The sequence below is a fragment of the Staurois parvus genome, unplaced genomic scaffold (assembly GCF_062004578.1).
Source record: "Staurois parvus isolate SC_StPar_1 unplaced genomic scaffold, SC_StPar_1.0 ptg000091l, whole genome shotgun sequence".
Classification (NCBI taxonomy): Eukaryota; Metazoa; Chordata; class Amphibia; order Anura; family Ranidae; genus Staurois; species Staurois parvus.
Genome location: NW_028317887.1, coordinates 6979960 through 6996272, shown reverse-complemented (window position 1 = coordinate 6996272; position 16313 = coordinate 6979960). Strand labels below are relative to the sequence as shown.

The 16313-nt window shown below is 43.3% G+C and overlaps 1 protein-coding gene across 1 annotated transcript in view; it reads left to right on the top strand.

The window, feature by feature from the left end:
• Positions 1-16313, top strand: part of TEX15 (testis expressed 15, meiosis and synapsis associated) — an 88017-nt gene that overhangs the window by 11883 nt on the left and 59821 nt on the right. The window contains exon 3 of the mRNA XM_089670600.1: positions 2556-2793. Coding sequence (XP_089526726.1) covers positions 2556-2793 — 238 coding nt within the window. The remainder of the gene's footprint in view (positions 1-2555; positions 2794-16313) is intronic.

Genomic DNA, 16313 nt, shown 5'->3' with positions numbered 1-16313 from the left:
ACTTATCTAGACTCTTCATCTGGGAAGTCAACCTTTTCATTTAAAGCTCTTAAACATTTTCGTGAGTGCTTGCATGATCTTCACTTAGTGGATAGCTGGAGGGTGACCCATCCTTCTGACAAGGACTATAGCTATTTCTCCCACGTTCATAACTCTTATTCACGGATTAACCTAATTTATCTCGATCAATACCATTTAGGCTGCATTGGTGCCACGGAAATTGGCTCTATAACTATTTCTGACCATGCTCCAGTTTCACTGACTCTGACTCTACACTCCCCCCGCAGATCTGCTTGGACTTGAGGATTAAATTAAACTTTACTGGATGGCACCACTACCTGCACCGCCATTGAATCCTCAATTGCTACTTACTTCCAACTTAATTCCACTGATGAGGTTTCGTTGGGGGCGTGGTGGGAGGGCCACAAAGCAGTAATCAGAAGTGAGATGATTGCTCACGGTTCCCGACTCAAAAAAGCTAAGAGCTTAGAAATCGAGACTCTGGTCCATAATATTTGCTTACTTGAACAGACTCATAAAAGTAGACTCAGCTCTTCGGATTTGTCTGCATTGACGGATTTTAGGGCCAAGCTGTCGGACTGCCTTGAGTAACAGGCTAAAAATAAGATGAGGTATTATGCGCATAAATTTTATAAGTGTGGCCGTCACTTGGCTCACTTTCTGAAAAAACAGCAGGCCTTATGTCATGTGCATAAGCTGATAGTTCATGACAAGCCTGTAGTTGACTCTACCCATATTGCAGATGCTTTCCAGGAATATTATAGATCCGTGTATAATATTAAACGGACTCCTGACCAACCCCAGACTGTTCCCCATAGGACCTTTATTCGTTAGTGAGGTGAAGTTCCCCCGTCTGGCAGCAGAAGTGATCGCAGACTTAGAGTGCCCGGTTACTCCTCTTGAGGCAGCTTCGGTTATCTCAGACCTTCCTAATGGTAAGGGACCGAAGATTCTGCCAGTTACGATCCCCTCGGACCTCGCACACTCATTAAAGGCCAGTTTTCAATTTGTCTGGCGGCCCCACACATTGACTTATCTGGGTACCCAGATCTCCCCGGACCCTAAAATGTTATATTCAGACGATTACGGGGTGCTCTTACTAGGGGTGGAGAGGGACCTGGATGGTTGGCATGACAGGGCTCTCACATGTTTGGGCCAAATTAACACTCTTAAAATGACAATCCTGCCTAAAATTTTATATTAACTCTCAACAATCCCGATCCATCTTTCACTGACATTTTTTAGCCGTCTGCGTCGGCTGTTTATGACTTTTATTTGGCAGGGGAGGAGGCCTCGATTGGCGTTTTCTCTTCTCCGCATGTGTAAGGTGGATTGGGGATTGGGAGTTCCAGATGTTTCCCTTTACAATAAAGCTATGGTCCTGGTTTGTATTCTAAATTGGACGCATCACACTATGGATAAGGTATGGGTCCCTTTGGAAAAGAGTATAGCCGGTAGAAATTTGGCTGGAGTCCCTTGGGTCCCGAATGCGCATTGAGGGCTATTCAGTTGGAGTAGCCCGGTTATGCTTAACACGTTGAGGGTTTGGGACCAGGTTAATAAGTTAGGTGGGAGCATATGCAAAGTGCCCTGAAACAGCTCTGCAATTTTTTTGAAGTTTTTAAAATGCATTATGGTGCTTTTTTCTTTCTTCCTTCTTTTTTTAACTCTCATGTTATTGTTATGCACTACAGTGTGTTGCGATGAGTTACAATACGTTAGAATGCATTGTGCGTCATAATATGCAACATGCCCTAGTTTTTTTCAGTACACACCAATATGGCTTATTGAACTGGAGCAACAGGATTTAAGGCAGTTTGCCTTGCTCTTGTATTGGGCAATGCAGCCTAATGCAATACCGTTAGATGAGCTGCAGCCATTATAGAAATAGATTAACACACCTGGATCTACCATACAGAGACTACGGCTTGCGCTCTAGAGTTTTCTAATGTTTTAATGCAGCCTAATGCTCCTGGTGTGAATGGGCCCTAATAGGAACTTGCACTGACTGTGCTGCTTAATTGGTACAGCTGCTTAGAGGGCACCTGTAAACTGATTTTGGCTACATGCATGTTTGTTACAAAGGAGTCCTTGGTATTGTGAGGATGCAATTCATAGTTGGCATCAGAGCAACTCAAAGTTTGTAGTAAATGTTACAGCCCTACAAACTGTGTCACTGATTAAGGTTAGTTAGCCAGTCAAATTCCTGTATAGCAAAAGCAGCCATGCTAAGTACTGGCCAGCACAACCAGAGTGGGCCTTTTCTCTTAGAACATATGAAAGTAGTTAAACCAGGAAGGGAGGGCTTAAGTCCATCCTTTTTAGGGAAAGAAGGTTTATTTTTAACATGCTCCCTGTAGCTCCATGCCTCTCCACTGTTTAACTATTTATTGATAGCATAATGGGGGTGTAACCATGTTTTTGAGTATTAGGTGATCAAAGTTAATGGGGTCTTAGACATTCGGCCACATTTTAACATTTTTGAAGAGTTTTATGTGAATATTAATGACTGTTTTTTTGTAATTTCTTTTTAGAAATGAGCTGAAAGAGCTTGGTAGGAACACTAGAGAGCTAGACGAAAAGTATTGCTTCCTGTGTGTACCATATGAATCTGCAGCAACCATATCTAACAATGGATTATCAGTTGGTAATATAGCTACAAAGGTGCTTGGCTGTCCGCACATGGGAACATACTTGTTTCGTCATGTTGATGTTGCACTGAATTTTACTCACCAAAGGAAACTGCCATCAAATGTTGTGGTCGTATTTAAAGTAAGTACAATGCTGCTTTTAGTTTGTAAGTTAAAGTGGAACTGCACTGCATATGAGCACCACAAACCAAAAATGCTTTCTAATTCATAGTTAATATTCAAAGCAAACTCACCCATCCACCAATGTCTCCATACTTTATTTTGCTGAGAATTCATTTTGAAAAACACCGCCTGATATTTCTGGCAGTGGCCATATTGAGTAAGGGCAGATTATTCATTTAGCATTTACTTCCTGGAATGCATCTGCCCTTAGCTCTTAACTCTATAATGTGATTGAATGGCTGAGATTTACTCCACCTCATTTTATACTTCAGGCTCAAGTTCACGTCACACTTTAGATTTACTAAAACTAGCGCAGTCAGAATCTGGTACAACTGTGCATGGTAGCCAGCCAGTTTCTAACTTCAGATTGTTCTATTAAGCTTTGGCAATAAAACGTGGAAGCTGATTGGTACCTATGCAGAGTTAAACCAGATTTTGCACTCTCCAGTTTTAGTAAATAAACCCCTTTCACCTTTCATTTGATATTAAAAGACTGCTGTTAACAGAATTTAGAAGCAGCCGCAGCTTGTAGCTGCTGCTAATGCAGTGAAACCCTTTTTTGCCAGAATACTGGCCTATTATTCAAGAGCCGACTAAGATTTGGCTGCACTTAACTTCTTGCTGTCCAATGTACATTTATATACAGTACTTCCTGGGCAGCAAGCGGTATTTACCAGGATCATAGCTGCAGGTGTAGCCATGATCCTAGGTATGGTTTTCTAGAGGCAGCGATCAGCTTTTTGTAAAAGTGATCTGAAAGACTTTACAGCCAATCACTTTTACAGTGCTCTGAAGGCCCCACCTTCTCATCACTATCCGCAGCCTTAGTTAACTCTCCCATGTTCCCCCATGGTTCCATGCAAATGTAAATGCACTTGTAGGTCCCGCATGCATACATAAATGGTGATTGCACCACACTTGTGAGGTGTTGCGGCACATTGTGAACTTCAGAGTGAGAGCAATAATTCTAGTGCTATAGTTCATGTTTAACTCCAAAATGATAACCTGTAAAGGATTTTAAATTGTTACCTATGAACAATTATAGGTACCATAGTTTGTCACAATTTTACAGGCGAGCGCAGTTTCAATCATGACATGTTTAGTGTCTTGTAACATAAAAGTTTAAATACAAATATATATATAAAGTGCTCTCCCAACACCACATGTAATAGTGAATCTAATATAGGGTATGGTAAAGTCCAAAAATTTTAAATGAATGAGATTCCCATAGGAGGGTGTCACATAAATCCAATAGGTTCTTCTCCACCACTTTTGAGTAATAAATTCATTTCCCACTCACCAGAAGGTGTTGAGCCCCACTCTGGGTGGTCAAATAACGCTAGGGTAATCAAATGACATATAGATCCCCAACTGCAGGCTCTCATATGGTGGGTCTCTAGGCTTCCCTTCTTGTAGTAGTAGCTCTCAGAGAAGCTTTTTTTCAAATGTGGGAGGTTGAAAGCCTGCAGAATAAAGTTACTGACTGCTTGGAGGACTTCTCTTAGGGAAGATTCTTCCTCTGTTACTCCATCCACTTTTGAGGAGTTCACCATTGCTGCCACAGCCCCTGCGTTTGTCCCTCTTGGCTCTGCATATTGTTCTGAGCTTTTCTTTGCTGGAGAGGGTCCAACCGGAGAGTTAGATTGTGGTACTGGAAGCTGCTGCCCCTTTGATAGTGTATGTACATTTTCTGCAGCGTTTTGCAGAAATGTACTACAGTCCATTTAAAATGATTTCCTATGGGACACGTTCACATCTCCGTATTTTCTCAGGGGGCGTTTTTTGGAAAGGGAAGTATCTAACACTTTTACAAGCGTTTAGGCGTGTTTACAAGCATCAACCACTTGGGTGTTATTCATTTTATTGGCCAGAATGATAATTTATTATAGCCATTGAAATTAATTAATGTTCAAGGACTAAACGCAACTAGACACGTTTAGGCTCGTTTAGCCGCGTCAAGCTTTTTTTCTGCCAAAACATTGCTGCTCCTGGACACACTGGCCCTGGGTTTTTTTCCTGCTGGTAAACGCAATTGCTACCAAAAGCTTCTAAAAGTCTATGTCGGCATGAACACATAGGATAACATAGAGGGCTGTTTAGAAGCAGTAAAAAAAATGCCTGGCGCATCTAAAAGTGGCTGCAAAAACACCCTGTGTGCATGAGGCCTTACACTCTTAATGCTTATTGCAGTGAATTCTTGTCTCTTAGAGTAGACCAACACCTACAGCCAGGATTCCGGGATCCTCATTACTGTAGGGTCATCCTCTCTGGAGCCTCACATACAGCTTCAAGACCTTTAATATCTAAATCCGATTTCTTATTGGTCTCTGCCAAAATAATTAAAAAACCTACCCGCAAAGGTTCTGTGACAGACTGCCTGACACCGCGACTGGGTGTCTCTGCCATACTACAGCTTCTTCCACTCTGGAACCGGAATACAGCAATTTCAGCCCAAACCTCCCTAATTACCAGACAGAACCAGTATATTAGGTTATGACTGTAGATAGCACATTTACCCCAAGCATCAGACAGAACCAGTGTTGGAGTAAAACAGTACTGACTTTTTCAACAAACAGCACAGCATTTATGCACAAAACCTTCCCTCCTAAACAGCTATGGCACACATTATAAGTACCAGGAGAAAATTTCATTACATAAACAATTAAACACAAGAAAACAATGGATTCCTTCCTGACACTTAGTAGTGTGGACTCTTGAAGTGATTAAACAAAGTGAGAGCTTATCACCTAACCCTATATTCAAACTACTACACTATTGCTACAAACAATAGCTAATGCCAGGAAACCTGTAAAAAAATAAAGTTTCTTAACGTCCCTAGCGGTATTCCCGAGTGTAGCTTGGGGTAAAGTTTCAGTACCAAAAGTGGTAACCCCGAGCTACACTCCGGCTTACCATGCGGCGTTGCTCAGGGATTCCCTGCAGGGCTTACCTTGGCCTTCGCTCCTGCGATGTGTCCCCTGCAGCGTCCCTGGCCATCTCCTCCGGACGATGCTGGCATCTGGCTTCCGTGTTCCGGTCCCTGCGAGCCTCGGGACGTACGGGGGCCGGAGCGGTGGCAAATTTAAAAATTTTTAGAAACTGTCATTTTCTTAGAAATTAATTTGACATAGTAAAACATTACTGTATCAAACCATTTCACATACATTTTGTCCCTACTGCTTTGTCCTGTGCCCTGCCTGCATTTTGACTGTTCTTTCTGCCTGGAAACTTAGAAAAGTCCATGGCTTCCAAAAAGCGTCCCTTTTGGTCAAAAGCAGTTTTAGACCGGCTAGAGAACAGCGATAGTAAATTAGAACCACTTAGTGGTGGATTGAGTAATAATGATTTGTGGGGAAATTCGTCATCAGACACTGAAAACGATTTTGCGACTTTGCTCAGCGATGTGCGAACTTGGCGCTATATTTCAAATTTCAGTGTTTTTGGTTTGATTATATTATTGAATAAAATTTATTATTATATTATTGTTTTTATGATTTATTAAATTATAATTTATGATTTTGTGTTTCAAGTTTTATCATACCCGGAATGTTTACCAGACTCTTGTTCGGACAGATTTCAGTGAGTTATTCCTAAAAATTACAGGCCTACAATAAAAAAAATACATATTTCCATGCAAAAAAATGTACCGCTTTCAGCACAGAAATATACCGCTAGGGAGGTTAAACCCACATATGCTGAAATTTACCCCCTGAACATAACACATTGCTTCAGGATAATAGTACCACTATGCATATTATGTCAAGAGGTCCAAGAAACAGTCCCTCCAGCCCTAATTGCATGGAAATGGTAGCTGGTATTCACGGGCAGCCATGTACTCAGGAAAGTGATATGACCCTCTTGGGGAAAAGGTTCCTTGTAAGCCCAAGAGGGGGGTCTCCTTTGTCCTGGGTCTATAGTTGGTGGGAAGGAGGCTTGCCCCCAGGCCCCTCCAGGCGCCCAAGTCATGGTGATTTCTGTGACCCCTCCCCCCAAAGGTAGTCTAACTAGGTCCCAGACCCTAACTAGTCTGGACCTGCGTTAGGCAGTATAACTCCACACATTCTGTTGACAAGACTTCTCCCATCTGCCACTGGGGGCAAACAAAGTCCATGCTTTCTCCCGAACATCCATACAGCTGATGGGGAGGAATACCAGCCACATACCCACTCTGAGGACCTAATATCAGTGTAGGTGTAGGGCAGAGGTCAGGGACTCTCTGTCCTGTTGCCAGCGCTTCTGCTGGGGCGAGAGGTGCAGACACAAGGAAATTGAGTCCAGGATGGAGAGGGATGGACAGAGACCAAAGCTGTTCTGCCTCACTTTAACTGAAGGGACGCTGTAGCCAAAAATCTCTGTCGCTGGGGACAACTCCTTCTCTCCGGGTATCAAGGTCTGCTGCTGGGGAGGAAGAACCGCCACATTCTTTCCCTGGACCCCGAAACTGCTTCGGGTGTGGGGCAGAGTTCTTGGACCCTCTGTCCAGTTGCCAGCATGTCAGCTGGGACTTCAAGTTTCTCTGCATCGGCCTGTTGCTGGGGAGAGGGGCCGCCTGCCCCGACTCCCTGGAGCTCCGGAGGTGTTGCTGGTACTGGGCAGATGTTGGTAGCACTCTGCCCCAATAATAGTGCTTCAGCTGGAGGTGGGAGCTCCACTGCATTGGCCCACCACTTGGGGGAGGAGCCTCACACCCAGGCTCCCTCGAGTTCTGTAAGAGCTGAAGGTGCTGGGGAGAGGTCCACAATGCTCTGTCCTAATGCCAGCACTTTAGTTGGGGCTGTGAGTTCCCTTCTTTCTGCCCCCCCCTTTGGAGGGGGGCCGACTGTCCTGACTACTGGAGATTGGGAAATGCAGAATCGCAGGTCACTGGGGCGTGCTGTTGAGCAGTGTCGAACAGTCCTTTGTATTGCAGTATTAAAAAAATCTAAATCTTCCTGCAGTCTGAGATTGTTGGGAATAACCAGTTCCCTAAAATCCTGGATGGTAGATCTCCACCACTGGACTGTACTTCCAAAGTCTAAATCTTCCTGGATTCTCTCAAATAATAGTCCTGGGCCATTAAAATCATAGCCCTCTCCCTTTCTGCCTTTGCTCCCAATTACTAATAATCCTCTTTTCCTGCCGGGCTTCGATCAACCTGGGGGCGTTCTCCTGGTGGGTGGCCAATGGTTTTTCACAAGTGCTACACTTTTTGACTTCTCAGTCCTTCCCCATTTGGAGCTCTCTTCGGGAGTCACGGGATATTCCTCAGGCGGAATTTTTTCATTATCTTCAATTGCGGTACTGGCTGACCTCCTTGCGTGGCAATTCTGCTTATCGGAAATCTGCCTTTGAACAGCTTTGCCAACAGCGTCTGGGAGCTCCGGGCCTTGTTTCCCTACTTTTGCATCCTTGAATAGGCGCTCAGTGCGTACCTCTCTATCATATGTTGCCCAATGGGAGCGTGACTTGGGGGCGGTCGTGGATCTGGAGGACTGGAACATGGCCTGGTTGTCTATAGCTAAATGTTCGTTTAATACAGCCACGCTGGAGATGGCATACAAAGTACTGTTTTGTTGGTATTGAGTCCCGGGTTCAAATAGCCCAGGCGAACCCTGCTTATAGTGACCGCTGCTTTCGGGTGTTGTGACCATTGTGGAGATGTGTTGCATATATGGTGGTCATGCCCAAAACTGATTGGTTTTTGGTCTTGTGTATTTGGCCTTCTTTGCACATTGTTCCATCTCTCCATACACAGGGAGGCTGGGTATGCTTTGCTTCATTGTCCCATGCCGGGCTTGGTGGCCCATCAGCAGAATTTGGCTTCCTATTTTTTTTGTCTGCCACTAGAACAATTGCTCAGGCCTAGAAAAGCCTGTCTGTCTCTCTTCAGGGGTGCGGGACTGTATGACCACTCTGATGCTCAATGAACAGATGTTGAGTATCCGTAATGACTCCCAACGGAAATTCCTGAAAATATGGAAGCCATATTTGACATATGCTTTTCTCACGCTACCCCCGGCTAGTCTAGGTTCGTGATGCTGTATGGTATTGACTTTCGCGGATTCCTGATCCTGGTCTTGTTTTCTTCTTCCTTCTTTACTCTTTTTTCCTCTTTATTTACTGTTTGAATCTGAGAGGTGGTAGATACTTGCCTTTGGCTGGTATGTTGTTGGTGTTATATCACTGTTTTTATATTTTATGAGCCTTTAATGGCCCCTATATGGGCACGCCTTTTACATTGTTGGTGTTGTATTATTGTTCTCTTTATTTTTTATGTGCCACTGATAGCCCCTGCGTTGGCGTGTCTTTTGCTATAGTTTTTCTTTGTTAAAATTGTTTTAAAAAAGTTAATAAAAATCATTGAAATACAAAATCATAGCCCTCCGTGGGAGTATCATCCTTCAACCATGGACAAATTTTGGGTAGCGTACCAATGAAGCACTCGGTATCCTTCATCCAACATCATCTCGATGCAGACCAGACGTTGCTGTCTGGTGACTTATTCCTGTTGGGGCTGCTCACTGAAGAAGGGCATCTGTATGTCCTGCTGGAGCCAATCTCTCTCCTCCGAGGTAGCAAAATCCTTTCCGCAGTGCTTTTGCTCCAACTGTAGGGCATCTCTCTATAGCCCCCGGCAAATGACATCCTTCCATACCAGAGTGTCCTGCACAGAACCAGCTCCGCCAAACTGAATGAGCTCCTGCTGCATCTGACAACGAAACTCTACTTCCATCGCTGTGGGGAATAGTGCCACTCTGCAGTGGTCTTCCAAAGATGTATCTCGGTGGTAGTTTATAACTGCTCTGTAGGAGGAAGCAAATCTCACTTCTGACATCAAATGTGACGAACTGCCTGACTTCTCGACTGGGTATCTCTGCCAAACTACAGCTTCCTCCACTCTGGAACTAGACTATAGCAAATTTACCCCAAGCATCAGACAGAACCAATGGTTTTTGTCACTTTTCTAGAGATCTATACTCTTCTAAAGTACACCCCATAGAGGAGGCTCTTACTAAATGTTTGGAACATTGTTATCTTCTGCAGATTAAACAAAAAGATTTTAAGATGTTAAATGCACCTCTTATGTTGGTAGAGTTCTCACTGGCAGCTGCAAATATGGCCAAAACTAAATCCACACGTTCTGATGGGTACCCTGTTTTGTTAGGTCTTTCAAGGTTCTTTTGCGATACAAGCCAAGAAAGTGATTAAAACTATATAGTTTAATAATATTTTCTTTACTAAACAGAAAAACTGCTCATACAACTGCAGGAAAAAAAGTTCATGGCATGCAAAGTATAACAAAACATGCATACGATATACACATGCCCAAACTATCTATCCTTCCCAACAAACTAGCATGTGCAATGCATGTGATGTATAAGTATACAGATCAGTTACTTAATTTGGTTTCCTGATGATGGAATCTTCTTCATGGTTCCTTCAGAGTCCAACTGCTTCCTCATCCATCTTCAGAATAAGTGTGTTCCTCCTTTGTCTCACAGAATAACTGCTTCTTCCTTTGGCTTCCGAACAAGTCTCTCTTTCTCTAAGCACATGGTTGTCCCAAGTCCTAATCCCCTCCCCCATGTCTTTTTATGTCATATCCTGTAGCCTATTTTCCTCTGCTGAGCTCATAAATCAGTCTGACTTGTTCATTTGCATATCAATAGGTGGAGGCATAGCTTCAAACACAACACATGTAACTTAAAAATCACATATCTAAGCAAAAAAAATAACCACATATCAGTAGTAACACATTCCACATCTTGATTTCTTTTAATGTAAATGGAAGAAAAAAAATCCATTTCAACCCCCATATTTTCTGGGCAATCAGACTTTTGTCCCTGGATAAGCTGCAACATTCCTTTCAGCAGGGTTAGCAATGTCCCCGCAGTCCGTATAGATGGAAAAAAAAGTAAGTCCCAGAATTGTAATGAAAGCATTGTTGTGATTCCCATGACTTGCAGCATCTAATTTGGATATTCCTACACCTGTTTACATAGTATGTACCTGTTAAATCAGTCATTATACATCTCCAGGTTTTCTGGCAACTGCCATGCATTTCCTGGATTTCGGTGCAGCTGGCTACTCAGCATGCACTTAGCTGTCTCAGGCATGCGACGTAATACCGCAATATTAGAAGTTTTTACGATGCCCAAAGACTCCAGAGATCGATTACGCTGATATCCCAGGAGTCCTAGGCGGCCGGGACCGAAAGTGCTGTGAAAATTAAGAAAAAAAAGTACTTATAAATTAAAAAAAAAATTATAATAACTATTTACTCATGCACTGCAGGTGGGCATTGTGATGGGGATATCTTTAAAAAACAGGTGGCACTCCACTTTAAGTAAATCAGTCCACATGTGTCTCCTGGAGATCATAGCCCTTGCCTTCCTTTTATCTGTCTTAACTTGGCCATCTCTTTTTGAGCTGATCAGATTCCCATCTTCCTGCTTATGGGAAGTAACAATAGCACATGTCCTACTTCTGCTTACAGGCTTAGGGCCTTTGTCCTTTATGAGGGCATCATTAGATTTATTCATGAGGCCTGCACACCGCTCATTCAAATCTTCAGCTCTGCCTACATTGTTCTGAATACACTTTAAAGCCACTCCAGGTTTGACTTTGAGTTCCCTACTTTCTAAATCACTTGGCTTGCTTGCAGTGTCTTCCAAATACTCGGTCACCACTGCAATCTGCTCTTTCAAGATGTCTTTTTCTACCTCTGCTTTTTTCCTCTTTTCATATTCAATATGTAGAGCATGCAGGAAGTTCAAACCAAATGTAGCTACTTCCCACATCTCTCCCTTACTGAACCCAGAACTAAACTTTTAAGACTAAAATCTGAGGAAAAAACAGAGACACCATCATCCCAAGCTCTGTTCAAAGAAGAAACATGCCTAGCAAGCTCATTTACAACATACATCTACTTACTGTCTCTGCCCAACTGGGCAGGGTGCACTTCTTCTCCTGGACACCAGAAACCTTTGCAGCCTTCCTCTTCCTAAACAGTGCACACAACATTTTTTCTAAGCACAAGCAACAGAAAACACCGCAGAGAACAGGTCTGCTTCAGTTGAGCTTTAGTGCAAATGGCCTGGGCCTGACGAGCCCGCAATTGTTTTGCTTTGGTGTCGATTTTAAGGTTCTTACAATAAAAGCCAAGGAAGCTTAGACCTATGTAGTGTGTTAATGCTTTTACTAAACAGAAAAAATCTACACACACAGCAGCAGAAAGCACAAATCATAACAAAATATGCCTATATGCTCAAGCTGACTATGTGTTAGGCATACACTAAAAGTTACTCAACTTAGTTCTTTCTGGTAATAAAGTCTACTCATTCTTCCAGGATCTTCCTTCAGAGTCCAGCACAAAAACATCTGTTGCTTTTTCTTTGTCTCCCAGAACCCCACTTCTTCCTCCCCTTTTAGAAATACTGAACGCTGCTGTTGAGAATGGTCAGCTGCCCCCCTTCATGATCTAAACTATAGTGGTAGTACTCCCCAAGCCAGGCAAGGATCCTTGATAACCAGATTCTTACAGACCTCCTTACTTAATACAGACGTTAAGTTGCTAGCTAGGGTTTCAGCTATGAGACTGGCAAAGGCTGTCCTCTGATACATTTGGATCAGTCTGGCTTTATCCTGGCCAGGTCAACTACTTTGAACATACGGAGACTATTTCTAAACATTCAATTCCCAGTACATAATCCAGGCAGCCGAGCCATATTTTCCCTCGACACTGCCAAAGCTTTCGACAGTGTCGAGTGGAAATACTTATGGGCAGTGCTGCATAAATTTGGACTCGGAACCCCTTTTATCTCCAGGATACAACTTTTTTATGCTGATCCCAAGGTGAGAATTAGAGTCAGTGATTCCCTATCAGAGACCCTCCCCCCATATTGCTGTACCAGACAGTGGTGTCCTCTGTTGCCCTTGGTCTTCGCCTTGGCACTAGAACCTCTTGCAGCAATGGTTCAGGCTTCACCAGATATAACTGGTTTTCAACGTGGGGATAGATAGGATAAAATTTCTCTCTATGTAGATGACACTTTATTATACTTGGACAATAAGGTTCTTTAACATTGGTGATGCAGCTCATTGAAATGTTTGGTCTGTACTCGGGCTTTTCCATTAACTGGCACAAGTCAGTACTTCTTCCTTTAGATCCACTGCCTCGGGCCCTGCCAGAGGGTGTATTTTTAGTGAAGGTTGTCACCTCTTTCAAATACCTAGGCATAGTAGTAACAGGAGATCCTCGTGATTTCTCTGAATCTTAAACCCATTTTACAAAAATGTAAACACAAGTGTACTAGCTGGTGTAAATTGCCACTCCCCTGTGGATACCACACTACTTGTTCAATTGTATAGATTCTCAATTTCCTGCTCTCATTTGGAAAAATTATGTAGTTGAATAAAACTTGTAACACTACAATATCTCAAGTATCAAGGTGGTATGGCTGTCCCCCACACGCGAACCTATTTTTTAGCTGCTCAACTGCAGGGACTGGGTGGGATTTGCCCTTCACATCTGATTCTTCCTGAGATTTGCTGATTCGTCCCTTTGCTGATTACTCAGCTTTGTCTCCTAGAGATGAGGTTTCCTACTGTCCCTTTAAACTGCCCATTTAGTGATGAAACTATGGAGCACCATTAAACATAGCACTAGGCCTTGTGGGTTTTTTCTCCCGCACACCTATTTGGCATAATAAATTGTAGACAGAACCAATGTTATAGTGGGTAAAACAGGACTGGTTTCATTAACAAACAGCACAGCATTTATAAACAAAAACCTTCCCTCCTAGACAAGTATGGCACACATTACATGTCCCAGGAGAAAATTGCATTACATAAACCAATAAACAGTCAAACACTAAGAAACAATGGATTCCTTTCAAGCCCCTAGCTGTCTGGACTCTGGAGGTGATAAAACAAAGTGAGAGCTTATAAGGTAAACCTAATTACTGCAAACAATAGCTAATACCAGGAAGCCTGTAACAGAAAATAAAGTTTCTTAACCCCACATATGCTGAAATTCACCCCTACACATAACACATTGCTCCAGGATAATAGTTCCACTATGCACAGTATGCCAAGGGGTTCCAGAAACAGCCCCTCCAGCCCTAATATCATGGAAAGGGTAGTTGGTATAATTCACAGCCAGCCAGGTACCCAGAGAAGTTATATAACCCTCTAAGGGAAAAGGTTTCTTGTAACCCCAAGAGGGGGCGGTCTCCTTAGTCCTGGGTTCATAGTTGGTGGGAAGGAGGCTATCCCCCAGGCCCCTCCAGGAGCCCAAGTCACTGTGGTTTCTGTGACAGGTTCTACATGGACTCTGGTGCATTATACTAGAAAGCATGTCGCACTGCATTTACCACGTATTATACCTGAGGCTCCTATCATGCTCTCTGACTTTAAATAGCTGTTTATTCTTTTATAAGTTAAATATTCTTTGAATAAAGCAGTGCCATCTACCCTACACTTAGGGTATCAGCCTTCTGTTTTGGGTATTGGGTCTTTCAATACTGTGTCTTCCCATACTTTTTCATTAAAATCTGCCTGTGAAATCATAGGATTCCAATAGCAATGTGGAGGAGTGCATTCCCTTTCCAAGGGAATTTATTAACAAGTGGTCTTTACCCACTGCAGAAGATTTACCACCAAATATAATAGAGATGTTTACTTTGAGGACTTAACTGATTTTCGTTTGGATTCTATTGTGATGTATCATAGATGTCTGGTCTAACCAGTTGACCCATTTTGTCGGTCACTCAGATTTGTGCATCCATGTTTGACTGGATTAAAGATGGTTTCACACGGGCACATGGATTTAAGCTGAATGGGAAGGATGTCAGTTTTATGAAATTTTATGAAAGTTTTATGAAATCCATGCCCGTCAGTTGTGGTTAGTATTTTGAATTTTATACATTGGGTTTGTGGAAGCCAGTGAAAGGATTGGCAGAGAGGGGCAGCAGTCGCTGATCAGTTGGTAAGGTGTATGAGTCTAGTAGCAGCATTCATAGTAGACTGAAGGGGGGATAACTTCTGTAACGGTAGACCAATGAGGAGGGAGTTGCAGTAATCAAGGCGGGATATAATCAAGGCATGGATAAGTTGTTTTGTGGTGTCATTGGTCAGAAAAGGGTGGATTTTGGAAATGTTGCGGAGGTTGAGGAGGCAGGATTTAGCCAGTGATTGGATGTGGGGCCCAAAGGAGAAGTCAGAGTCTAGGATTACACCTAGCACCCAGGCATAAGGGGAAGGACCAATGGTTGTGCTGTTGATCTTAATGGTAAAGTCATGAGTGGAGGATCGGGGAGGAGGAAATATTACAAGCTCGGTTTTGGAAAGATTGAGTTTAAGGGAGAGGTTTGACATCCATACTGATATATCGCTTAGTAGATTTGTGATACATGAGGAGACTGAGAGGATGAGCTAGGGAGTGGAAAGATAGATCTGGGTGTCATCAGCATAGAGGTGGTATTGGAAGCCATAAGAGGGTATAAGTTTGTCCCAGGGAGGAGGTGTAGAGAGAAAAAAGGAGGGACCCAAGGACAGAGTCTTGGGGTACCCCAACCGAAAGAGGAAGAGCAGCGGAGGAGTTGTTGTATGTGATGCTGAAAGTGCGCTGAGAAAGGTAACAGGAGAACCAGGAGAGAGCAGAGGCATGGAGACCAACAGGTGGTTGACTGTGTCAAAGGCAAAAGAAAGGTCTAGGAATATGAGTGTGGTGTAATGGCCATCGGTTTTAGCAGTTAGTAGGTCGTTAATGAGTTTTAGTAGGGAAGTTTTAGTGGAATGTTGTGGGCCATGAAAAGATGATGTTACGCTGAGTGGATACCAAACATGTCACACTTTAAAATTGCTTCCACCCTTGAAACAACACCAAACTATGGTACCTAAAAATCCCAATATACTACGCTTTAAAAGGCTTTACAGGTTACCAGTTTAGCGATATGAAGGCGCTAGATCACAGGTGTCAAACTGGCTGTCCTCCAGCTGTTGCCAAACTACAAGTCCCATGAGGCATTGCAAGATTGACAGTTACAAGCATGACTCCCAAAGGTAGAGGCATGATGGGACTTGTAGTTTTGCAACAGCTGGAGGGCCGCCAGTTTGACACCCCTGCCCTAGATGATGTGAAGGACTTGAGGCAGACGGAGAATGAGTTGGAGCCTTTGAATATGTGTATCTGCTGGTAGTCTGCGATCGCCGGGAGAGTGCAGGAGCTGTGCCAGGCATCTGCTGACTGACTTTCCGTACTGGACAGTAGAGAGCTGTTTGTTCCTGCTTCCCGGACTGAGCTCAGGACGGCGGTCAGACCCCACTGAATTCTGTGACATTCCTGTGTATATTTGAGAGAAAAAAGTGGAGGAGCCTTGGAGGTTGATCTTCTTTGGAGGGGAAAAGCGCATTTAAACAGGTCATGATTATTTGGTGAGTCTTCTGGAGTGGTGGTGTTGCACATTAGTGGAGCGGAGCACAAAAGATTGTGGAGTT